Genomic DNA, 27,188 nt, shown 5'->3' on the forward strand with positions numbered 1-27,188 from the left:
CTAGGATGGAGAGAACTTTCTTAGCACCTCAGATGCTAAGGCAACCCTAAACTTCTAAATCGTTGGACTAAGGAACTCACATCAGACTAAGGGCCATGCACGAAGACTAATTTCAGAATTGAAACAATCCACAACGAAAGAGTTATAGTAAGCCTCACAGACTGAAAAGCATCTGTCAGTAATTTAGCTGCCTGCCAAAATAAAAGTCAATGCTCTTTAAAGGAAGACAGCATAATCCAGACTCCCCACAAGGCATCATTCAAAATATTAAGCATATAATAAATCATTAAACATGTGAAAAAAGAAATGTGACCCAAAATTAAAGAAAAAAAATTCATAGAACAGACCCCATAATATCCTAGTTGTCAGATTTATCACATAAGAGCTTCAAAGCATATGAGTGTATGAGTGTGTGTTTAACAGACACAGAACAGTCCATCCAAAAGCAACAGAGTACATGTTCTTCTCAAGCACATGTGGAATATTCTTCAGGACAGATAATATGTTAGTGCACAAAATAAGCATTAACAAAAGGCAGAAGATTAAAATCATATCAAGCATGTTTTCTGACCACAGTGATATGAATCTAGAAACATGAACAAAACTGAAAAATTCACAGATTTGTGGAGATGAAATATCATGCTACTGAACAACCAATGAATTAAAGAATAAATCAAAAGAGAAACACATACCCTGAGAGAAGTGAAATGGAAATACAACATACTGAAGCTTATGGGATGCAGGAAAAGCAGTTCAAAGAGGAAAGTTCATAGTAATAAATGCCGACATCAAGAAATATGAAAAATCTCAAACAACTTAACTTTATGCCTCATGGAACTAAAGAAAGAACAAATGAAGCCCGAAGTTAGGAGGAGCAAGGAAATAACAAAGATCAGGGTTGAAATAAATGAAATAGAAACTAAAAGAACAATAGAAAATACCAATGAAACTAAGAGCTTGTTTTTTGAAAAGAAAGATAAGCAAAACTGACTAACCTTTAGTTAGTCTCACTAAGAAAAAAGAGAGGACTCTATATCAGAAATGAAATAGGCTATTACAACTGATACCACAGAAATCAAGAGAACATGAGACTGCCATGCATAATTATACACCAACAAATTGGACAACCTAGAAGATATAGATAAATTCCTAAAAACATACAACATACCAAGACTGAATCACAAAGAAATAGAAAATCTGAACAGACCTATTACTCTGATTGAATCAGTAATCAAAACTCTCTCAACAAACACAAGTCCAGGACCAGATAGCTTCACTGGTAGATTCTACCAAATATTTAAAGATGAATGAATACCAATCCTTCTCAACTCTATGTAAAAATAGAAGAGGAGGGAATACTTGTAAATTCATTTAGTGAGTCCAGCATAATCCTAGTACAAAAACCAGATGAGGATATCACAAGAAAAGGCGAATATCTCTGATGAATAAAGATGTAAAAATCCTCAGCAAAATCTTAGCAAACTGAATTGAAGTACAATAAAAGGATCATATACATAATCAAGTGGGATTTATCTTGGGGATGCAAGGATGGTTCAACATCCACAAACCAATGTGATACACATTAAAAAATGAACTATAAAAACCATATGATTTCAGTAGATGCAGAAAAAAGCATCCGACAAAATTCAACATTCACTTATGACAAAAGTTCAACAAGTAAATAAAGAGGAAGTGTACCTCAACATCATAAAGGCCATATATGATAAGACAACAGCAAACATCATACTCAATGGTGAAAGGCTGAAAGCTTTTCCTCTAAGATCAGGAACAAAAGAAGGATGCCCACTCTCACCACTTGTAACGTTTTTTGTGCTTTTTTTGTTTTTGTTTTTTGAGACAGAGCATGAACGGGGGAGGGTCAGAGAGAGAGGGAGACACAGAATCCAAAGAAGGCTCCAGGCTCTGAGCTGTCAGCACAGAGCCCGACATGGGGCTCGAACTCATGGACCGCAAGATCATGACCTGAGCCAAAGTCAGATGCTTAACCGACTGAACCATCCAGGCGCCCCCCACTCTCACCACTTTTATTCAACATAGTATTACACGTCCTAGTCTAGAGCATTAGCAAGAAAAAGAAATAAAGGGCATCCATACAGGAAAGAAGTGAAACTGTTACTATTTGAAGATAACATGATATTGTAGATCTAAAGACTCTACCCAAACTGTTAGAATAAACTGATACAAAATCAATACACAAAAATCTGTTGCATTTCTATACATTAATAATGAACTATAAATTAAGAAAACAGTCTTATTCACAATGGCATAAAAAATCTAGTAATAAATTTAACCAAGGAGGTGCAAGATTGTACACTTAAACCTGTAGGACACTGATGAAAGAAATGGAAGAAGACACAAATAAATGGAAAGATATTCTGTGCTCATGGACTGGGGAAAATTAATATTGTTAAAATGTCCCTATCACCCAAAGCCATGTATAGATTCAATGCAATACCTATCAAGATTCCTATGGGATTTTTTCCAGAAATAGAACAAGTAATCCTAAAATTTGTATGGAGCCACAAAAGATCCTGAATAGCCAAAGAAATCTTGAGGAAGAAAAACAAACCTGGAGGCATCAAACTTTGTGATTTCGAACTGTTACAAAGCTATAGTCATTAAGACAGTATAGTATTGGCATAAAAACAAACATGGATAAATGAAACAGAATAGAGAGACCAGGAATAAACCCATGTATATATGGCCAATTAATTTCCAACAAAGGAGCCAAGGTTTACAATCAAGAAAAGATAGTCTCTTCAATAAATGGTGTTGGAAAAACTGGGCAGCCACATACTAAAGAATAAAACTAGACCCTATCTTACACCGCACACAAAAATTAACTCAAAATAGATTAAAGAATTTCACATAAGACATAAAACCATAAAACTCCCAGAAGAAAACATAGGCAGTAAGCAGCCTGGGCAATGAATACTATGAAGAAAATCCTGTGGGAGTCTAAGCACTATTACATATAAAATTGTATCAACAGAGTAAAAGGACAGAAGCATGTAGTCATAGGGTAAGATGCCTGGGTTATGACTGTGCCATGCCTGTAGATGGTTATCTATAATCCTACTATTGTGATGGTTGATAACCTGAGATTCTTAAGGAGTAGTACAGATGAAATATCTCTCACCTTGGGAATGAGGTATTCTCTGAACTTAGTGTCCTGAGTCACTGAATGGGGCAGACTGTTGGGGACGAGGTCAATGAATCTCTGGATCTCATGTACCACAGCATCTGTGTAAGGCATGTGGCTCCTGTCCTGCATGCAGGGGCTCCGGTGTCTGCCAACCACACGGTCAATCTCTTCCTGGACTTTAGCTGGAAAGATAGGAATCAGAATTTATGTGAAATGAAAATGTCTTTTGGTTTAATCTTCTTATCATGATTACATTGTGGTAAGAGATTGGGCGAAGGGAAAATCACTTATGGTTACTACCATAGGGGGAAAAAAAAGAAATAATTTGTTTCCTGGGCAAATTGGGATCTCATTAGAGACTTAAATATATGTACATATAAAACATAATTATACCATGAAATTCAGCTCTGATTCTCTGTTTTGTGTACTTTTGTTTGATAAGTCAAGGATCTATGATCTTGAAGGCTCACTAAAGACCATGCTGTTTAACCACTTTGTGTATGCCAGTATTTTTAGAAAAAATTTTTAAACTTTATTTATTTTGAGAGAGAGACTGAAGGAGGGGCAGAGAGGGAGAAAAGAGAGAATCCCAAGTAGGCTTCATGCTGTCAGTGTGGAGCCTGATACAGGGATCAATCCCAGGATTCATGAGATCATGACCTGAACCGAAATCAAGAGACGCCTAACTGACTGAGCCACCCAGGCATCCTCAGTTTTCATTTTAAGTATGTAAGTTCCAGGGGCGCCTGGGTGGCTCAGTTGGTTAAGTGTCTGACTTCGGCTCAGGTCATGATCTCACAGTCCGTGAGTTTGAGCCCCACGTCGGGCTCTGTGCTGACAGCTCAGAGCCTGGAGCCTGCTTCGGATTCTGTGTCTCCCTCTCTCTCTGCCCCTCCCCCGTTCATGCTCTCTCTGTCTCTGTCCCAAAAATAAATAAACGTTGAAATAAATAAATAAATAAATAAATAAATAAATAAATAAATAAACATTAAAAAAAAATTTTTTTAAATAAATAAATATGTAAGTTCCAAGAGGGTAAGAACTACCCAGTGCCATAGATGCTTAATAAATAGAACTGAATAAGATATTTGATTCAGCACGTAACAAGAAGTTAACATTTATTTAGAATGCAACATATGACAGGCATGTTGTATGACATATTACATTACTTTATAATTCCTCAAAATAGGTCTTTGTGTTAGGTATTATTTTATGTGTCTTAAAAATGAGGAAACAGGTCCATAAAAGTAAATATACTTCTCAAGGACACCCAGGTATTACGTGGTTTTTCTCATTTCCAAACCCACAATCTTAGCAATTGAATAAGATTACTGAAATTTATGTTATGTTAATTGAAATGAAATTTATGTAATTTATGTTAATGAGTTATATTTTTCCTTTATTTGCAAAATATATGATACATAGTTTAAGTAGGACTACTCATTAGTTAAAACAAACGTTTATTAACTTTTTCTTACGAGGGAGACGCTCTATGAATGTTAGGAAGCATTATCATCTCCCTTAAACAGATGAGGGGCCAAGATAAGCAGAGAGATAGTCATGAGTTGAGGTCACACAGCTACTTACTAGTAAAGTCAGAATCCAAAGCCACTGTAGATAGTCTATAACCCATTTTCTCCAGTACCATGTTGCTACTTTGGTCAAATGGTATTTATCTACTACCTGAAGAAGGAGTCTTTGTTAATGGATTATGTGAAAATTCTGTGGTTTGGTAGCTATCAAGAAAACTTAGGAATTTTAGAGAAGTTTGAAGTTTTACCTTCTCAGGTTGAGAGGCTGGATTTTTATCTAGAAGAGAGTGATTATATAAAGTGGTTAGGAGCTACTTGTAAAATCAGAATGCTTAAAAGAATGGCACAGTAAGGGATGAAAATGGGAAGAAAAGAAAAATACAAACGGATGTGATGTAAGAAAAAATGAAAATGGAAGCAATGTGGAAATATTACACAAAAAGGGCTTTTGCAATATACACAAGACTTAAAGGCTTGGAGAAAAATGTCTTGGTATTCATAGTCATAGTCAACATAGGTCTAATAAGAGTTAGTGAAGTTATTTGGCTGAAAGCGTGTCACTCAAAGGAAATAGCGCCATTATATCGCACAACGTATGAAAACGGGAATTTTGAGGCTATGCTTGTAAATTGCATCATTTGGAAAGCAGTTATTCTTTATAATGGGAGGACAGAAGGACCTTCAACAAAGGAGAAAAATCTGGTGATGTCATGGAGAAAAGCTTCCTGAGATGTAACTGTACTAAGAGTGTCTTAATGTGCCAAAGCACAGAACACTATACAGTAGTGAAGGAAATATCCTCTGAGATTAGCACTCAATAAAAAAAAAAAAGGAGGAAAAATGGAAAGGTATTTGCAAGAGAAATCATATTTGTGAGGAAGAATTTATTTGCCCAAAAGGGTATATTTGAAAAGAATTTATTTGAATAAAGTTTTATTTAGGGAGTCTCTTTGATAAAGAAAGATTGTAATTTCGTTGAGTCAATCCTTACACTGCAAATTCATTTGAGAAGAAATATCTTTTGATATAGGCTCCTGGGTGGCTCAGTCGCTTAAGCGTTGGAACCTTGATTTTGGCTTGGGTCATGATCTTGCAGTTTTGTGAGTTCGAGCCCCACATCCGGCTCTGTGCTGACAGTGCAGAGCCTGCTTGGGATTCTCTCTCTCTCCCTCTCGAGCCTTCTCACTCTCTCTCTCTCTCTCTCAAAAACAAATAAACTTAAAAAAATATCCTTTGACAAAAATACATTTATCTGGACATGGAAGGCATGTCAAGTGACATCTTTTTAGAGAAAGCAGAAGGCTGATCCTTTTAGATCCTAAGAAAACTCTGCTTATTGCATCTGTCCCAACACAAATCAGGGACATTCCACCACAGCAGGGAAAACAATGGCCTCTGCCCTTCAAATTTCTGCTGCTGTTTAAATATTTCATTATCTTTTTGTACTATAATTGAATTTGAATTTAATTTATCCAATGACAGGAAGATGTACTAATGATGGAAATATTTTTTTTAATTTTTTTAATCTTTATTTTTGAGAGACAGAGAGAGAGAGAGAGACAGACAGACAGACAGAGTTCAAGCAGGGGATGGACCCAGAGAGAGGGAAGCATAGAATCCAAAGCAGCTCCAGGCTCTGAGCTGTTAGCACAGAGCCCGACGCAGGGCTTGAACTCACAGCTGTGAGATCATGACCTGAGCCAAAGGGGGACAGACGCCCAACCGACTGAGCCAACCAGGTGCCCCAGAAATATTTTTTTATTTAAATGTTTATTTATTTATTTTTGAGAGAGAATGAGCGGTGGAGGGGCAGAGAGAGAGAGAGGGAAAGAAAGAATCCCAAGCAGGTTCCACACTGTCAGCTCAGAGCCAGACTCGGTGCTCAATCCCACAAACTGTGAGATCATGACTTGAGCAGAAATCAAGAGTCAGATGCTTAACTGGCTGAGCCACCCAGGTGCTCCTAATGATGGAAAAATTTTCCTGTGCATTGTCTAGGCAGGTGAAGAGCGGGATAGTTGTCAGTGTCGCCTTCTAATGTCTACCAGGAATTTCATCCTGCCCATCACCTGTGACCATACCTGTGACCTCTGGGTGCTTCAGCAGGAGCAGGAGTCCATACCTCAGGGTGGTGCTCGTTGTCTCTGTTCCTGCACTAATCACATCCCAGACAGTAAAGATCAAGTTGTCCATGGTAAATTCAGACTGTTTATTGTGTTTTTCCTAGAAATAATGTGTTAGAATTACTTGATAAATGAAAGAGCCTCAGAGGTAACATAACTCAATATGACACCGTTATCTGGTGTGAGGGCTACAGTTAAAATATACTCAGAGTTATAAACTTCCAACAAGCCCTTTCTGATTCTTCACTTTCTCATCCCCTAGAGTTGATCAGTTCCTCTATAATTTCTTTGAAACATAATTTTTATCAAGTCCTCACTGCTACTCACTGTCCATTCTAGTATCTAATTACCTATTTTATAATGTCTGTTTTTCTCATTCAAGCCTCCAGAACCACCCATCCCCCACAATGCAGCTATATTCCCAACCTCATCAGTCATCACATCCATGACAGTTGCTCAGTTACAATCAAGATCACCTCTCTGAAAGTTCCACACACTTAATCACTGCACTTACCGTTCCCTGGACCTACTTTATGTCTGTTCATCTAAGCTATAGTTTCTTCAAAACCTACCTCATCTGTGAAGATTTCCTAGTGCCACTCCAAAGGTAAGCCTTTCTAGATTCCTATCTGTTCCTGTGTTCCCTTATCTGTTACATCTTCCATTCTCAGAACTTACTTGATGAAGGATGATTATGTTGTGTATCATTTATCTTGAATGTGTGTGTATTTCAGTCTGTTCTCAAATAAAAAAAAACCAGCTTTCACATGATAAATATAAAACCTCCTAAGTCACTTTCAGTGAGAATTTAGAAATATCTCGAGATACCCAATGATTTGCACAATTATAGGTTATTCAAGCAATTAATACATCTTCAGTATATCCCAATTTCACTGGGAAGAACAAAGCTAATCCATGAGTCTCACCAACCCACAAAGATAAAGGGTCACATTATACCTTTTCTATTTTGATCAGGAAGTAGTCAATAAAGTCTCGAGGGTTACTGAGGTCCAGGGATTCTTGGTGTTCTTTTATTTTTTCCACAATAAACTTACATTGGTTAGCAATGTTTTTAAGTAACACATTGTGACATCCTGGAAAGTGTATTAAAAGAGGAAAAGCATTGCAGATCTGAAAGAGGAAAGAATCACTCATTAATTCACTCAGCAAAGTTCTATAGGCTCATATTATGCATCAGACACCGAGTTCTATGCTGAGTAGATAAAGGTAAGACACGCTTCCCTCACTAGAACATACTTGGAACTTGAAGGAGAGAGAACTGACAAAATGTTCGGAGTTAGAGTATGCACAAGTCACAAAGCAATTTCAGAACCATTTAATTTCCCAACCATAACTCTATGAAGGAATCCAGGAGTATATCACCTCTTCCAAAGGAGAATACTAAGGTTCAGAAAGGTTAGTCAACCATTCTAAGACACCAAACTAGCAACAGAGCTAGAACCTAGTGTTCATCCTGGTTTACTTACACATATTTCTACAGCCCCCTAAAAAAGTTTGCAGGGCTTTTTTTTTTTTGTAATTAAGAAACTACATCAGAAAAATTAAAGAAATGGCTAAATTAGCTTATTTTTATTTAGGAGTTTTATACCTTTAAGAATGTGCACATTGCCCTTATTTATCTGTCCATTGCTAGTCCTAGAGTGTATGGACTCTGCTCTAGACAGTACTTCACGACTTAATACCGTTGTTAGGCACTGAAGCAATTTATTCAGGCTGGTAGCATGTATCCAACTAGACAGAGAATTGAGAAATCTAGATTCTGGGTCTAGCTCATTCCTTGCCTCGGCTAGGCCATTTTGGAAAATATGCTTAATATCTCTGGGTGACAGTTTCTTGGTCCAAAAACGAGTAGATGCTTTGTTCTCAAGAGTCCTTTCCAGGTGGAACACATCATAACCTTTTGATCCACACAGAACTTTAGTTCTTAATGATCATACAACATAAGATACTAACATTTTCTGACACTCTACTATAGTAAGACATACGTTTGACATCACCACCTTCTTCGTCTATGGATATAAAAAAGGTTTCTCAAAAAAATACCTTGCTATAATTGATGAACTATACTACATTTCTCTATTACTATATTTCATGTTTTAAATTTCATTTCAATACATTAAATTGATTTGATAAGTCACTAATTGGCTACAGATGATAATTTGATAGACATTACTTTAGCCATTTGGAAATAGGGCAAAGGACCAAGGTAGGCATGAGTGATAGATTACCTAGAAAATTATTTCCCATTTATTTATTTATTTTTATTTAAAAAAATATTTTTTTTAAATGTTTATTTTTGGGAGAGAGAGCATGCGAGTAGAGGAAAGGGGGAGGAAAAGGGAGACACAGAATCCGAAGCAGTCTCCAGGCTCTGAGCTGTCAGCCCAGAGCCTGACACGGGGCTCGAACTCATGAACTGTGAGCTCATGACCTGAGCCGAAGTCAGATGCTTAGCCGACTGAGCCACCCAGGTGCCCTGATTTTTTTTTTAAGTTTATTTATTTATTCATTTATTTATTTGTTTAGAGAGATCGTGTGCAAGTGGGGAGGGGCAGAGAGAGAGGGGGGAGAGAGAATCCCAAGCAGGTTCCACAGTGTCAGCACGGAGCTTGACTCAGGGTTCGAATCCACGAACTTTGAGATCATGACCCGAGCCGAAATCAAGAGTCAGATAACCCACTCAGTCACCCAGGTGCCCTGAAAATTATTTCCCATTTAAAAAGAACCTTGGCTGGGGGCACCTGGCTGGCTCAGTTGAAAGACCATGTGGCTGTTGATCCAGGGGTTGTGAGTTCGAGCCCCATGGTGGGTGTAGAGATTACTTAAACACATTTTTTAAAAAAACTAGAACAAGAATAAAAATAAGGAGAACATTGACATTACCTGTATCCAGGAGTTGCTTGAAATTAGGAGGTTTTCATGAAAATAATTTATCAAGATTGAAAATTTCTCATCATCATCCTCAAAACGATTCTGGAAAACAACGGAACAGATCACATTGCAGGGAGCACAGCCCAGAAAGAAAGTAGGATCACAGGGAGATGCTAAAACAATAAAAGTTAAAGGTTAGAGCACAATTTTCATATAAATCTTAAGTTGACTGTTTTAAACAATTAAGAAGGGTTAACTTCTGGGATTTTTTTTTAAGTATAGGAATTCCCTGGACATGTGATCATCACTATAAACTCAACATGCCTAAAATTTATTGTGCTTCCCCAAACAAAGCTGTCTACTCCAGTCTATTTATTTCCCCCCAAGTGTTCTCCTTGGGGAACTCCCCAAGAGTTCCCCCAAGTGTTCCCCAAATAAGAGCCACAAGATAATTCACAAGAATTACTGGGCACAGTCTGGATAAGCATAGGTCGGGAGCATCCAAAATAATGGAACACTGTACTAGTCTGTTAATAATGTTCTTGATAAACATTTATAGATTAAACCTGTAAAAATATTTAATATGTTAAGTTGAAATTTTGCAAAACCATATGCGTAGTATAAGCCTCACATCTGTATCCCTCTTCTGCCAGGTCTCCCACCTGTTCTTTGTTGATAGACATCAAAAGTCCAAATGACAGTCATTGAAACTCTATTGCCACCTCCAGAAATTTATTCCAAGGAAGAAAGAAGTGCAAATACTTGTAAAAATGGCATGTTTAATATTAATAGCAGGGGAAAAAAAAGGGAAACAACTTGTCTGGACAATATATAACATTGGTTAAAAAACACAATGCCGGGCACCTGGGTGACTCAAATGGTTAAGCACCCGGCTCTTGGTTTTGGTTCAGGTCATGATCTCGGGCTTTTGTGGATTTGAGCCCCACGTTGGGCTCTGCTGGAGGTGTGGAGCCTGCTTGGGATTCTCTCTCCCTCTCTCTACCCCTCCCTTACTTGCGCACTCTCTGTTTCTCTCAACATAATAAACTTAAAAAAAATAATATTGAAAAAAACCCACCATGTAGAAAATAGTACTATAATGGGGCACCTGGGTGGCTCAGTTGGTTAAGTGTCCAACTTCAGCTCAGGTCATGATCTCTGGTTCATGAGTTTGAGCCCCATGTCGGGCTCTGGGCTGACAGCTCAGAGCCTGGAGCCTGCTTCAGATTCTGTGTCTCCTTCTCTCTCTGCCCCTCCCCTGTTTATACTCTCTCTCTCTCTCTCTCTCAAATATAAACATTACAAAAAAAATTTTTAAAAAGAAAATAGTACTATTTCCTTAACAGTGTTCTTGAAAAATATTTAAATATTGAGGTTCAAAAACCATATATGTCTTATGATCCTGATCTTATTCCTTCTCTGCCACGACTCCTGTCTACCCCTTCGTCTTCCACCTCCTCTCCCAGTCTGGCACGTGCATACACAAATACACACACTGAGCCAATTTGTGCTACCGAGGCTCACTCCATTCACATCCATAATCCTCCAGGTGAGCTATATAGCAGCCCTAAGCACTGAGAAGGATTTGGCATGAACCCTAGTGCTGAACCACTTGTGCTTTTTTTTCTCCTGATTTTACTAAGATATGAATGACAGCACTGTGTAAGTTTAAGGTGCACAGCATAATGACTTGACATATATATGCCGTGAAATGTTTGCAATGTTCTCAAGAAGTTACTAGAGAAATTACTTCATTTTTCAAGTTATTGTGGCCAAAACTACTAGCTCATTATCCAAATCCTCGTTCTCCTTGCTTTTCTGTGCACACAGAGAACCACATCTCACACTGCGTCTTAGAGCTGGTATGGTCCTGAGACTGAGTTAAAGCCCATGGAATGTCTGCCATTGTCATACCCAGCCTACTGAAAACCTTATTTGCTCTTTTCTTTGTTCTTTGCTCCTTCTGCTACCCTGCAGAGAGATGAATCCTGGGTGATACTAGATGCCATGTGTTGAAGATATCAAGGCTCCTGTCAACCTGGTGCCTGAAAAGGCTATTGTGCCAACCCCTTCACTTCACTACTGTCATGTGAACAAAAAGTAAACTTCTATGGTGCTTGAGCCATCAGATTTCTCTGTAGTCTATTTGAAAGAGCATATAGTCCTCCCAAACTATTACTGTTAAATACGTAAAGAAATACACACCATTGGTTTTTTTTAATGCTTCCACCAGATACAAGGCCTCCTCTTGAATTCTGTCTTCAATACTCTTCTTCCCCATGCCCATATTCCGCAAAACCATGAGGGAGAAACGCCGGACTTGCTTCCACTGCTCTCCATTGCTGAAAACAATTCCTATCAGAAAAAAAAAGGGGGGGGGAGGGATGCCTGGGTAGTTTAGTAGGTTAAGGGTCCAACTCTTAATCTCAGCTCAGGTCTTGATCTCAAAGTCATGAGTTCAAGCCCTGCGTTGAAAAAAAAAAAAAAAAGCCTCCTTAAAAAAGAGAGAGAGAAGAATGACCTCCATTGCCATCAATTCTAGCTGAGTCTTTATCTCAGCAAATGATAATGACACTTAAGCAGGAATGTAACTATGGTGTGGTGCCAGCCATAAGAATTCCAATGAGCCCTGCTTAACCTGCTTTCTGTTAGCCCAGCCTCGTATCTGTCAAGACTCTGGGTTTTACATGTTACTTAACTCTTCTTCTCCATCTATTAGCTCCTTTAACCTCAGAATAACTCTGTGAACCAAGTGTTTTGTCTCCATTTTACTGGTGATCATGGAGGCAAAATGCTAGCTCTGTGGACCACACAGCTAATACATCATGGTGACTCCAAATTGTAGGTGAAATTTTCAGGGCTGATTTTTGTATGTTGTAAGTGAATTGTAGGAGAGGCAACAAAAAGAGTCAATTCTCAAGAGAAGGAGAGAGAGCACTTGTGCACTGGAAGGAAGTTCATGAAAATCTATTCCTCTGATAAGAGACACAGCCTCTGCCCTCCTCATTTTAACATTTCCCTTCTGTGTGTAATGTCTCTGCCATGAAATATGGTTTTAACACCAAGGAAGGTCAATATCAGACTTCTGGAAGCCAACACAATATCAGGAGAAAAAACAATTCTCGTAGGATACTTGTCCATAGAGATTTTAAAGAATAGTGTAGAGGAGGAAGTGACTCCATTCAGGCCTTATCTCTTTTTACAGGAACCCAGTGACCCACCAGAGGACTGGACAGTTTAAGGCCAGCTCCAGAAACAAATGGAAGACAGTTCAAGTACTTAATATAAAAACCTTTTTAAATTTCTTTTTCTTTCCTTTCTCTCTCTCTCTCTCTCTCTCTCTCTCTCTCTCTCTCTCTTTCTTTCTTTCTTATTGTTGGTCCCCTAGCAACAACTCAGTTCCATTTGGTTCAGCCACCTGAGAACCAAGTGAACTATGTGCCAGGTACTGTTCTAGGGCCTCTTCATATAGAGATAACACATGAGGAGGATCCTATGACCAATTTGGATTTAAGCTTTTTCTAATATCACTCTCAATCCATGTGTACTCACTATGTGTTTTTCTATAATCCTCTTTCCAGAGCTTATCTGTGTATGTATAAGGATTGTATTCTATTGGATTCAAATATTTCTTACACCTTTTTTTTTTGAAGAATAAAAGACTGAAGTCAAGACTGGGAATATTTCAAACCTATGCTGGTTCCATGCACACTATTCAAGTTTCCTAAACTAGTCTCTTGGCAACCATGACTCAGGCCAAAAAGCAAAATGTTTGGTGGCTAGGATAATTGAGTCATTTTCCTTCCTTCTTTTTCTGTCTCTTATTATCTTAACTGAAATGAACATTATCCTAACTGGCCATATTTTCAAATGAACACAAATTTATAGCACATTAATGGTTAGGTGATTTGCTTTCATTGCATTTTATGTTTCATGGAGACACCTTGTCACTTTCCGAATCTAAAATATGGATTAATGATCCTTTATGGAAAAAAATGTTGGAATTATGATATTTTCATAGGCTTCTCTAAATACTTACAATTTCTCAATCCCTTAGTTTATAAGTCTTTGCAACTTACAAACCCACATATGTTCCCCAAATGGAGACATACCTAATCCCTGGACGGATTTGTCCAGCACTGGGAAAGGGCCTCTGCCAGAAAACACCTCACTCTGATCAATTAGAGCTTCCTTTACTGCTTCATATCCGTATATCACCACAGTGGGCTTGATGCCAAAGTACACAGTGAACACAGGGCGGTAACTCTCTGCTAGCTGGGAAAGCAATATAAGGTACAGGAGTAGTGAGAATTTCAAAACTAAAAATGTAGATAAGTCTCTTTACTCGAGATATTTTTACTCATTCACCTAATATAAAAGATCTCAACTTCTAGAACTAGTAACTTAATCACATTAAGTGGTAATTATATTATTAGACACATTGCTATTATTATTATCGTCATCAATAGTTAACCTTTATTCAGCTCCTACTATGTGACAGATATTATATTATGGAATTTATTCATATTCTTTTATTAACTTTTGTCTGCCAAACCTACAGCTGCACCAAATTTCTTTCTTCCTATAGTTACAATAATGTGTTTCTTGTCCTGCTTAAGGGAGGCTCCTCCATCTTGTCCCATGTGTAGACTACCAATCATCCCTCATTATCCACTCTCTACGTCTTTTTAGCACTAGAGACCTCTGAATACATAAGGACATGCCAACATGGTCGCAGACATTTCCCAGCTTCCCTGTGCGGCCATGTGACTAAGTTTTCGTGAACTGATATTAGCAGAAATGATGTGTGCAAATCCTACGCTTTTGTATAAATGGTAATTGCATGCCCTCCATTTCTCCCCCTACCTGGGGACTGAAAGGACAGCATGGGAACAACCTCACTGTCTCCATGCACATGAGAACAATAGCCTAGGTGCCCAGGATAGTCAACTAGAAGACAAAGAAAAACTGGTTCTCTAGATGACTGCAAGGAAGAGAGGCAGCCCAGCAGCACTCACCTCGATCTCATGATGTGAGATAGAAATAAGCTCTTATCTTCCTGAAGCCATTGTGTTATTGGGGTCTTTCTGTCATGGCAGCTTCTTTGGTATACTAAATTACTCCTTCAGCTTGTCCAAGGTTTGAGTCCTCCTGCTACCTTACAATTCATTCTCCATAAAGCAACCAGAGTGCTCTTTTCACAAGGCAAATGTTAACATGAGAGTCCTTTAAGCACGTTAATGGCATCACATTGCTCTTGTGCTAAAGACCAATATTCTTTTTTTTTAATGTTTATTTTTGAGAGAGCGAGAAAGAGAGAGAGATAGAGCACAAGCAGGGGAGGGGCAGAGAAAGAGGGAGACACAGAATCCGAAGCAGGCTCCAGGCTCTGAGCTGTCGGCACAGAGCATGAACCGAGATGGCTTGAGCTGAAGTTGGACACGTAAGTGACTGAGCCACCCAGGTGCCCCAGGACCAATAGTTTTAAAAGCCTTGTAAGGCTTGCATTTCTGGCAACTATTTCTCCAGTCATATCCCACACCACGTTTTTACCAAATTGGTCCTCTTTCAGAGACAAGAACAACTAATTCTCCTCCAGAATGAAACCGCCTGGAATGAACTTCCATCTGCATTTTGTCTGGTTAATGCTTGAACATTCTTTAGATCTCAGCTTCAGCTTCACTTCCTCAGAGAACGCTTTGCTGACATTCCTCCCATTCCTGCTCCACCGAGCTGCATGGCCTCTTTCTATTGTGTCCCTGTTACATGGTTTGTAGTCACACACTTATTTGCGTGATTATTTTACAAAACATGCCTACCCTATAGACTATAAATTCCATAATGCCAGGGTCTGTTTTTTCTTTTTCATTTACCATTGAAAATCCCCAGCACTGGGGCACCTGGATGGCTCAGTCAGTTAAGCATCCGACTTTTGGATTTTGGCTCAAGTCATGATCTCACAGTACATGAGATCAAGCCCCATGTCGGACTTTGTGCATGGACCCTGCTTGGGATTCTCTCTCTCTCCCTCTGCCCCTCCCCTGCATGCTCTCTCTCTCTCTGTCTCTCTCAAAAATAAATAAATAAACTTAAAAAAAAAAAAAACAAAATCCCCAGCATCTAACAAAGTAGATATTCAATAGCTTGTTGAATATATGATATATTGAAGGACCCTGCACAAAATAGAACTGTTATTCACATTTCAAAGGAATGGAAATTAACACTGAGAGAGATTTTTAAAACTTGCCCAATGCTGTGAGTTAACAAGCAGATGAGCTAGGGTGCTGACATAATCTCTTTCAATCTCTTAGCGCAAAACACAGAAAGGGGTTTCCAGAAGCTGTGCTCTGGTAACTAGCTGTCTCAGCAAAGACAGATTTCAGACAATCCCTTCAAGATTTAGAGAGGTACTGCTATATAAATAGCTAGGAATAGAGTAGTTATTCACACATTCATTGAGCAAATATAATAGAAACAATTCTGGGACCGTATTTCCTTGACTTAAAAAAAATGTGTGTTTTTAGGAAATTTTTAGTGTTGTGATCTGTAGATCAGAACTTTTTTAAAAATTGAAAACAGTTTCATTGCCATTAGAGTTTACCAAGGAATAATTACTGAAAAGGGGACCTGCTCACAACATGGACAGGGAATTCCTTCTTTTGGCAATTTTAACAATCATCTCATGGATCTCATCCTCTCTGGCAACCTTCTAGCTGGATACCCAATGAACACTTCTCTTTAAAATCACTTCTTTTCTTTTTAATATGAAATTTATTGTCAAATTGGTTTCCATACAACACCCAGTGCTCATCCCAACAGGTGCCCTCCTCAATGCCCATCGCCCACCCTACCCTCCCTCCCACCCCCCATCAACCCTCAGTTTATTCTCACAGTTTTTAAGAGTCTCTTATGGTTTGGGTCTCTCCCTCTCTTTCTTTTTTTCCTTCCCCTCCCCCATGATCTTCTGTTAAGTTTCTCAGCATCCACATAAGACTGAAAACATATGGTATCTGTCTTTCTCTGTATGACTTATTTCACTTAGCATCACACTCTCCAGTTCCATCCACATTGCTACAAAAGGCCATATTTCATTCTTTCTCATTGCCAAGTAGTATTCCATTGTGTATATAAACCACAATTTCTTTATCCATTCATCAGTTGATGGACATTTAGGCTCTTTCCATAATTTGGCTATTGTTGAAAGTGCTGCTATAAACATTGGGGTACAAGTGCCCCCTATGCATCGGCACTCCTGTATCCCTTGGGTAAATTCCTAGCAGTGCTATTGCTGAGTCACAGGGTAGATCTATTTTTAATTTTTTGAGGAACCTCCACACTGTTTTCCAGAGTGGCTGCACCAGTTTGCATTCCCACCAGCAGTGCAAGAGGGTTCCCGTTTCTCCACATCCTCGCCAGAATCTATAGTCTCCTGATTTGTTCATTTTAGCCACTCTGACTGGCGTGAGGTGATATCTCAGTGTGCTTTTGATTTGTATTTCCCTGATGAGGAGTGACGGGGAATTCTACCAGACATTTAAAGCAGAGATAATACCTATCCTTCTCAAGCTGTTCCAAAAAAATAGAAAGGGAAGGAAAACTTCCAGACTCATTCTATGAAGCCAGCATTACTTTGATTCCCAAACCAGACAGAGACCCAGCAAAAAAAGAGAACTACAGGCCAATATCCCTGATGAATATGAATGCAAAAATTCTCAACAAGATACTAGCAAATCGAATTCAACAGCATATAAAAAGAATTATTCACCACGATCAAGTGGGATTCATTCCTGGGCTGCAGGGCTGGTTCAACATTCGCAAATCAATCAATGTGATACATCACATTAAGAAAAGAAAAGAGCCGTAAGATCCTGTCAATAGATGCAGAAAAAGCATTTGACAAAATTCAGCATCCTTTCTTAATAAAAACCCTTGAGAAAGTCGGGATAGAAGGAACATACTTAAACATCATAAAAGCCATTTATGAAAAGCCCACAGCTAATATCATCCTCAATGGGGAAAAACTGAGAGCTTTCCCCCCGAAATCAGGAACACGACAGGGACATCCACTCTCACTGCTGTTGTTTAACATAGTGTTGGAAGTCCTAGCATCAGCAATCAGACAACAAAAGGAAATCAAAGGCATCAAAATTGGCAAAGATGAAGTCAAGCTTTCACTTTTTGCAGACGATATATTATACATGGAAAACCCGATAGACTCCACCAAAAGTCTGCTAGAACTGATACATGAATTCAGCAGTCGCAGGATACGAAATTAACGTACAGAAATCAGTTGCATTCTTATACACTAATAATGAAGCAACACAAAGACAAATAAAGAAACTGATCCCATTTACAAGTGCACCAAGAATCATAAAATACCCAGGAATCAACCTAACCAAAGATGTAAAAGAATTGTATGCTGAAAACTATAGAAAGCTTATGAAGGAAATTAAAGAAGACACAAAGAAATGGAAAAACATTCTGTGCTCATGGATTGGAAGAATAAATATTGTTAAAATGTCAATACTACCCAAAGCTATCTACACATTCAACACAATCCCAATCAAAATTGCACCCCTGCAAATATGGCTGGGGCCATATTTTATTTGGATATATGGCTGTAACCGCAAACAGTTGGAAGAAAAGTAATCATACTCACCTTGCTTATGGATTTGCTTACATTATTAGTATTTATCTGCAAAATATTTCCAACGATTGGCAGAGGAGTGGGGCCAGGTGGTAGCTTCCCTTTGGCATGGTTTTGATTCCAGAGAAAAAAAAGAATCAAACAAGAAAGATAAATCACCAGAACTATGAAAAGATCCATTGTTGTACCTTGTGTAAATGCAGTTGGAAGCTTGGAATCCAAAGGTTTTATAAATACTAAGTTCCAGCTGATCATCAAACATGCACTAAATCTTCAACCTTTTGGATACTTTTTTATCTTCAGTGGATTTTGACCTATTAGCAGAGAATAAAACAAAAACAGTCACTTTAGTATTGATAAATATCTAGGTTTTCATTGGTAATCCCAACTAAAACAGTAACTCTTACTTCTTCAGAGATGGTCATATTTTAACAGTAAAACTGAAAACTATCAGATTTTCAAAGGGCTGGAATTCATGATCTTGACAAATGATGAAAGAGAGTATCTCATGTCAAAAATTACTACTACATGAGCAGAAGAAAGCAGCACTCTCTCAGTGCCTTTTCACAGAAAATCCAGGAAAAGGCCAGAATTAAGAGATAGTAGGGAGAAGGCAGGGTAAAAAAGAAGAATATACAGAGCTAGTCTTTCCTAAATAAGAGTAGAGATATCCCAACTCTTGGCAGAGCCCCTTTCTATATGTCAAGAGTTCTTTTTTTTTAATTAAAAAATTTTTAATGTTTATTTTTGAGAGAGAGAGAGAGAGAGAGAGAGCGCATGTGTGTGTATGAGAGTGAGAGAGAGTGAGAGAGAGAGAGAGAGAGAGAGCGCACAAGCGAGCGCACATGCAGGGGAGGGGCAGAGACAGGAAGACACAGAATCCAAAATAAGCTCCCGGCTCCTAGCTGTCAGCACAGAGCCTAACACGGGGTTTGAACTCACAAATTATGAGATCATGACCTGAGCCTAAGTCTGATGCTTAACCAACTGAGCCACCCAGGTGTCCCAATATATGTGAGGCATTCTGACACACTTAACTCCCAAAGGGGATGCAGGGTCAAAAGACATTAGAAGACAGGGATCTACCAAGTCCAAGAAAGAAATCACTTAAACAGTGGAAGGTCCTTTGGCTGCATATCACCCCTCCTTCCCCTTGTACATCCATTTCCAATGAGGGTCCTATAACCAGAATACATTGCTTAATCTCACATGGGTAAGGAAATATACTCCAGAATTCAATACTATAAATATTTAAAAGTGTCTAGAAGCTCAAAGATATGAACAAAACTTCAAGACTCAAAATACATTTGAGGAAATCCAACAAGGCACGACAAATATCACACTTAAGAAACGAGAACATGAGAGTGAGATGATCATGGAAGCTGGGGCCAGTCAGGGGGCCCTGAGAAAGGTGGTTTCAGGATGCCGTCCAAAGTCAACGGCAGCGGCTGGAACCCTGGCTCCAGCACAGGGGCCCTACCTGGAACGTCAGATATTTAGCTTCCTGTGGTATACTGATGAGCAGAACTCTTCCACTACATACCTCAGTTTTGCCTAAGGAGATATATGCAAAAACTTTCTTCAAAATTGTTGCACCATTAATAAACAAAAGAATATTCAGAGAGGAGAATTATAGGATATTCTATGCAGAAAATGTATGATGTGGTATCAGGAATGGAAGACTACAAGCATTTTGTTCCTTGGCGTAAAAAATCAGATATAATATCAAAGAGAACCGGATACTGCAAAACACAATTGGAAATTGGGTTTCCACCTGTGTTGGAGCGCTATACATCAGTAGGAACCTTGGTGAAACCACATTTGGTAAAGGCATCCTATACTGATGGGAAGCTTTTCAATCATTTGAAGACTATTTGGCATTTTAGCTCTGGTCTTCCTGGCTACCCAAGAACTTGTACCTTGGATTTTTCAATTTCTTCTGAATTCCGCTCCCTTCTGTACTCTCAGCTTGCCACATCATTTTTCGATGAAGTTGTAAAGCAGATGGTAGCTGCCTTTGAAAGAGGAGCATGTCTGGGACCTCATCAAAATAAAAAGCTTCTGCACAGTGAAGGAAACAATCAGCAAAACTAAAAGGCAACCAACAGAATGGGAGAAGATATTTGCAAATGACATATCAGATAAAGGGTTAGTATCCAAAATCTACAAAGAACTTCTCAAACTCAACACCCAAAAAACAAATAATCCCGTGAAGAAGTGGGCAAAAGACATGAATAGACACTTCTCCAAAGAAGACATCCAGATGGCCAACCGACACGTGAAAAAATGCTCAATATCACTCGCTCATCATCAGGGAAATACAAATCAAAACCACAATGAGATACCACCTCACACGTGTCAGAATGGCTAACATTAACAACTCAGGCAACAACAGATGTTGGCGAGGATGCGGAGAAAGAGGATCTCTTTTGCATTGTTGGTGGGAATGCAAGCTGGTGCAGCCACTCTGGAAAATAGTATGGGGGTTCTTCAAAAAACTAAAAATAGAACTACCCTACGACCCAGCAATTGCACTACTAGGCATTTATCCAAGGGATACAGGTATGCTGTTTCGAAGGGACACATTCACCCCCATGTTTATAGCAGCACTATCAACAATAGCCAAAGTATGGAAAGAGCCCAAATGTCCATGGATAGATGAATGGATGGAATGAATGGAATAAATGGATAAAGAAAATGTGGTATATATATACACAATGGAGTATCACTCGGCAATCAAAAAGAATGAAATGTTGCCATTTGCAATTACGTGGATGGTACCGGAGGGTATTATGCTAAGTGAAATTAGAGAAAGACAAAAATCATATGACTTCACTCATATGAGTACTTTAAGAGACAAAACAGATGAACATAAGGGAAGGGAAACAAAAATAATATAAAAACAGGGAGGGGGACAAAACAGAAGAGACTCATAAATATGGAGAACTGAGGGTTGCTGGAGGGGTTGTGGGAGGGGGGATGGGCTAAATGGGTAAGGGACATTAAGGAATCTACTCCTGAAGTCACTGCTTCACTATATGGTAACTAATTTGGATGTAAATTTTAAAAAATCAAAAATAAAGTTAAAAAAATGTAATTCTTAAAAAAAAAGAAAAGAAAAGAAAAGAAAAAAGAAAATCACGTAAGCTGTATGGTCCAGAAACAAATATACCTCGGAATTAAGGCTTCATGAAGTTCATCACACATAAAGGGAAAAAAAGGATTGGTCACCTGTTTGTAACCTTAGTTTATTCACTTTTAGGCAGTGCTTTTATCATTTGCTTTCAGAAGTTAGAAAGCATTTGTTAAACCCAGCTTTGATTTTAAGCCTACACCGCTGAGAATTTGCATTTGGAACATGGAACCACGTGTATACAGAATTCATTCAAGTGTAATTCATGCAAGTAATGTGCATATTAGCATATTTACAATAATGGGATATCATCACTCTTAAGCAGAAATTGAAACTGTAGACTTAAGCCTTTTAATTATGACCTTACCTGAAAGAGGTTAGTTGAGTTCCTCACACAGTATGTATTATATTAACCATTATCACCTTTAAGTTATTAAATTCAGACTATTTACAACTTATTGTCATAGGGCCTGCCTCTTGGCTTAGGATATTCGAGTAATCATCAGATATTTAAAGTAGAAACTTAGACTTAAAAATACTGTTAATGAGGGTTCCTTGGCACTTTTCTTATTTTTAAATTGTTCTTATGGGTATTCAGTGCTATATATAGTGAGATTAACTCCCAGATTAAACAGTGAATATTTTTTTGGTGAGTGGTCCAGAGCTTTAATATATTTTTCTTATAGTTTGCACCCCTCTCCCAGGTACTTTGACTGCTCTTTCAATAATGCTGATTATGTGTCAAATTTTGTCTACAACAGTGGGCAACACATGAAGATGAGTTGGTTGATATGTCTCCAGCACCATGCATCCCTGTTTTCCATTTATTGTGTGTATTCACTTTCAATATTTTTATAAAGAAATCAATGTCTAAGGACTGAAATAGTAACTTAATAAAGTTAATTTATTTTTTGTACAGCTTAAAAAAAAAAAACCAACAAAAAAACAAGAACGTTAGGGGTGCCTGGGTGGCCCAGTTGGTTAAGTGTCCAACTTTGGCTCAGGTAATAATCTCAGGGTTCATGGGTTTGGGCTATGTTTCAGGTTCTGCCCTGACAGTGCAGAGCCTGCTTGGGATTCTCTCTCCCACTCCCACTTGCATGCTCTCTCTCTCTCTCTCAAAATAAATAAAACTTTAAAAAAAAAATAAGAATACTAATCCCTGAAGAAGTTAACCTTGAGGAAACAAAAATGGTTAAAATAAGTAAAACATCATAAGATATATTTAGCCATTTAAAAAGAACACGTTATTAGAAAAAGTTCTTGGTAATTAACAATACGATTACAAAACCTTTTTTTTAAGAGAGAGCGAGAGCGAGAGCAAGAGCATGCACAAGCAGGAAGAGGGGCAGAGGGAAGACGGAGAGAGAATCGTAAGCAGGTTCCATGCTGCCCAGCACAGAGCCTGATGCAGGGCTCTATTTCATGACGGTGACATCATGCCCTGGGCCCAAATCAAGCGTCAGACACTTAATTGACTGAGCCACCCACATGCCCCAAAAGCATGTTTTATTTTTATTTAAATGGGTTAGTTAACATATAGTGTAATAACGATTTCAGGAATAGAATTTAGTGATTCATCACTTACATATAACACCCAGTGCCATCCCAACAAGTGTCCTCCTTAATGCCCACCGCCTATTAAGCCCATCTCTCCACCCAACACCCTTCAGCATCCTTCAGTTTGTTCTCTGAATTTAAGAGTCTTTTATGGTTGTCTCCCTCTCTGTTTTAATCTTATTTTTGCTTCCCTTCCTTTTGTTCATCTGTTTTGTTTCTTAAATTCCATATATGAGTAAAATCACATATTGGTATTTTTCTAATTTCACTTAGCATCCACGTTATTGCAAATGGCAAGATTTCATTCTTTTCGATTGCCAAGTAATATTCCATATATTATATATATGTACCACATCTTCTTTATCCATTCATTGTTGATAGACATTTCGGCTCTTTCCATTTTTTGGCTATTGTTGATAGTGCTGCTATAAACATTAAGGTGCATGTGCTCCTTCAAATCACCACTCCTGTATCCTTTGGCTAAATACCTAGTAGTGCAGTTACTGGTCGTAGGGTAGTTCTATTTTTAACTTTTGGAGGAGCCTCCATATTGTTTTCCAGAGTGGCAGCACGAGTTTGCATTTCCACCAACAATGCAAGAGGGTTCTCCTTTCTCCACATCCTCGCCAACATCTGTTGTTGCCTGAGTTGTTCATTTTAGCCATTCTGACAGGTGTGAGGTGGTATCTCAGTGTGGTTTTGATTTGTATTTCCCTGATGATGACTGATGTTGAGCATTTTTTCATGTGTCTGTTAGCCATCTGGATGTCTTCTTTGGAAAAGAGTCTATTCATGTCTTTTGCCCATTTCTTCACTGGATTATTTGTTTTTCGGGTGTTGAGTTTGGTAAATTCTTTATAGATTTTGGATACTGACCCTTTATCTGACGTGTCATTTGCAAATATTTTCTCCCATTCTGTCAGTCACCTTTTAGTTTTTCTGACCGAAAACATTTTTTAAATGAACAAACGTGCTGAGTAATAAACTAAATTTAGCTGTATTTCAATTTATTTAGCAGGAAGACATTGGGAAACCAAAGGTTTCCCAAGAATAGAGTATAAAGTAATAATAATGAAAACTACAAACAAAGTTAAATGGTATGGACAATAGTTCTAGAAGTTCCAATGAATTTATGATAGCAGTTTCAAGGAGAGAGAAAAAAATACTTAAATGGAAAAATAAGCAAAGGAAATTGAAGAAAAATTTCCTAAACTGATGAAAAATGCAAAGGATCCACACCAAGTTTGAAGAAGGATTAAAGTAAAAAGACCGACACTCCCACAATCTTGTGAGACCTTGGAACATCAAGAAACAAAACAAAACAAAGACAAAATGTAAAAACTCCTGGAGAGGAAAAGGAAGTTATAAAGAATAAAGATCAGTTTAAAGCTTCCCATATACGATGCTTTTACATGACAGGCTACAGTGGAGTAAGGTATTCAAAGGTTCAATAGGAAATGATTTTCAAATTAGTGTATGCCAAAATAGGATTCAAATATGAGGTCAAAATACAGGCATCTTTGAACATGTAAACATTCAGACATTTTATAACCTTGAAACCATTTCCAAAATGATTGAGAAAAACTCCAACAAAATAAAAATGTATCCAAGAGGGGCACCTCAGTGGCTCAGCCAGTTAAGTATCTGACTCTTGATTTCTGCTCAGGTCATGATCTCATGGTTTGTGGGACTGAGCCTTGCATCAGGCTCTGTGCTGATAGTGTGGAGCCTGCTTGAGATCCTCTCTCTTCCTCTCTCTCTGCTCCTTCCCTGCTTGTGCTCACTGTCTCTCAAAATAAATAAACTTAAAAAAAATGTATCCAAGAAAAGGGAGAAGGCGGGATACAAAAATAATGTGCAAAAGAAAACTTTTTTTTTTCAAGCACAAAATGAGTATTTTAATTCAGTTTCAGAAAAAGATGTTACATGAATTTGGATTATAAAAGAAGCTTGTTTTTCCAGAAATAGAGGGAAAAGAAATAACCCATAGTAGATTCAATGATAATTTTCTGGATCTTCCTTTTGTATCAAAAGCTGTATATATTATTACAATCCAGGCCTATCTCAAGAAACAAGAAAAACCCCAAATACAACATCTAACAGCACACCTAAAGGAAATAGAAGCAGAAGAGCAAAGACACCCCAAAGCAGAAGAAGAGAAATAATAAAGTCAAGAGCAGAAATAAACAATATAGAATCTAAAGAAACTGTAGGGGAGATCAATGAAACCAAGAGTTGGTTTTTTGAAAAACTAAACAAAATTGATAAACCTCTAGCCAGGCTTCTCAAAAAGAAAAGGGAGATGACCCAAATAGATAAAATCATGAATGAAAATGAAATTATTACAAAAAATCCCTCAGAAATACAAGCAATTATTAGGGAATACTATGAAAAATTATATGCCAACAAACTGGACAACCTGGAAGAAATGGACAAATTCCTAAGCACCCACACACTTCCAAAACTCAAAGAGGAAGAAATAGAAAACTTGAACAGACCCATAACCAGCGAAGAAATTGAATCAGTTATCAAAAATCTCCCAACAAATAAGAGTCCAGGACCAGATGGCCTCCCTGGGGAATTCTACCAGACATTTAAAGCAGAGATAATACCTATCCTTCTCAAGCTGTTCCAAAAAAATAGAAAGGGAAGGAAAACTTCCAGACTCATTCTATGAAGCCAGCATTACTTTGATTCCCAAACCAGAGACCCAGCAAAAAAAGAGAACTACAGGCCAATATCCCTGATGAATATGGATGCAAAAATTCTCAACAAGATACTAGCAAATCGAATTCAACAGCATATAAAAAGAATTATTCACCACGATCAAGTGGGATTCATTCCTGGGCTGCAGGGCTGGTTCAACATTCGCAAATCAATCAATATGATACATCACATTAAGAAAAGAACTGTATGATCCTGTCAATCCATGCAGAAAAAGCATTTGACAAAATTCAGCATCCTTTCTTAATAAAAAACCCTTGAGAAAGTCAGGATAGAAGGAACATAAACATCATAAAAGCCATTTATGAAAAGCCCACAGCTAATATCATCCTCAATGGGGGAAAACTGAGAGCTTTCCCCTGAGGTCAGGAGGATCCCCCTGTGTTGTTCAGTGGTCAACCGTATGACTTATGAACTCTATAATGGAAAGTATTTCAACTAAATTACATTCTACAAACATTTGTTGAGTAAGTATCTTGCAGAATCACTTGGACGTCAAACAATCTGTTGAAATAGTGAGTTGACAGTTTCACAGTGGGTAAATAAAAAGGGAGGTTCAGAAAAGTTTGTCTCTTTGCAATCTTTATTTACTTTTTTAAAGAGCAAGAAAGCACGCATGCATGTGCTCTCATGGGGGAGGGACAGTGAGGATCTTTTTTTTTTAAATTTTTTTTTTCAACGTTTATTTATTTTTGGGACAGAGAGAGACAGAGCATGAACGGGGGAGGGGCAGAGAGAGAGGGAGACACAGAATCGGTAACAGGCTCCAGGCTCTGAGCCATACACAGAATAGGAAACAGGCTCCAGGCTCTGAGCCATCAGCCCAGAGCCCAACGCGGGGCTCTAACTCACGGACCGCGAGATTGTGACCTGGCTGAAGTCGGACGCTTAACCGACTGCGCCACCCAGGCGCCCCAGGGAGTGAGGATCTTAAGCAGGCCCCATGCTCCTAGTGTTGAGCCTGGAGTCATGACCTGACTCAGACGCTCTGACCTGAGCGTCTGACCTGACTCAGACGCTCAACCGACTGAGCGACCCAGCCACCCGTCCCTTTGCAATCTTTAGAACTCTCTTCCTCCTCCTCCTCCTCCACCCTCAGCAGAGCATGGAGCCATGGGGCACATGCTGGTAGGCCAGGGCCTCTGAAGCTGCTTGTGGGTCCAGATCAGGCTCTGTCTTGTCACCAGCCTGCAGCACCATGTGCACCTATAGCCAGCCCCTCCAGCTGTGCACGCCTGGCCTAATCCTCACCATCAACCATCATTGCAGTGTGCACACCTGGTGGGAGAGTGTGCAGCCGTCGGGGGGTGCACACCAACAGCTAGGACCACTGCAACAGCCAGTGAGCCCTTCGTTGGACTGACTCCTGCTGCCTGCCCTTGCTAAGTGAGGTAAAGCAGTCACAGAAGGA

At 38.7% G+C, this 27,188-nt stretch overlaps 1 protein-coding gene, 1 long non-coding RNA gene and 1 pseudogene across 10 annotated transcripts in view; 2 read left to right on the forward strand and 1 right to left on the reverse strand.

Moving 5' to 3' along the window:
- Positions 1 to 13,026, forward strand: part of LOC106965836 (uncharacterized) — a 30,736-nt gene extending 17,710 nt beyond the window's left edge. For all 5 annotated transcript variants that reach the window (XR_008292237.1, XR_003421219.2, XR_008292236.1 and 2 more), the window contains 3 exons: positions 7,204 to 7,428; positions 11,691 to 11,802; positions 12,919 to 13,026. This is a non-coding gene — a long non-coding RNA (uncharacterized LOC106965836). The remainder of the gene's footprint in view (positions 1 to 7,203; positions 7,429 to 11,690; positions 11,803 to 12,918) is intronic.
- The window catches only part of LOC106965834 (cytochrome P450 2C21), a 48,360-nt gene that overhangs the window by 13,598 nt on the left and 7,574 nt on the right, over positions 1 to 27,188 (reverse strand). For 2 of the 5 annotated variants that reach the window (XR_008292234.1, XM_027062670.2), the window contains exons 3-9: positions 18,373 to 18,674; positions 13,826 to 13,988; positions 11,919 to 12,068; positions 9,726 to 9,886; positions 7,779 to 7,952; positions 6,780 to 6,921; positions 3,161 to 3,348 (exon numbers count right to left, since the gene is read on the reverse strand). Coding sequence is in view for 4 of the 5 variants with exons in the window: in XM_027062670.2 (XP_026918471.1) it covers positions 3,161 to 3,348; positions 6,780 to 6,921; positions 7,779 to 7,952; positions 9,726 to 9,886; positions 11,919 to 12,068; positions 13,826 to 13,988; positions 18,373 to 18,615 (1,221 nt within the window). In the remaining variant the exon portion in view is untranslated. Of the gene's footprint in view, positions 1 to 3,160; positions 3,349 to 6,779; positions 6,922 to 7,778; positions 7,953 to 9,725; positions 9,887 to 11,918; positions 12,069 to 13,825; positions 13,989 to 18,372; positions 19,370 to 27,188 lie in introns of those variants that run through there. The other 3 variants (XM_053207386.1, XM_053207385.1, XM_053207387.1) reach the window with 3 other exon arrangements.
- Positions 19,132 to 22,336, forward strand: LOC106965835 (coenzyme Q-binding protein COQ10 homolog B, mitochondrial-like; annotated as a pseudogene).

This window comes from Acinonyx jubatus, chromosome D2 (assembly GCF_027475565.1).
Source record: "Acinonyx jubatus isolate Ajub_Pintada_27869175 chromosome D2, VMU_Ajub_asm_v1.0, whole genome shotgun sequence".
Taxonomy (NCBI): Eukaryota; Metazoa; Chordata; class Mammalia; order Carnivora; family Felidae; genus Acinonyx; species Acinonyx jubatus.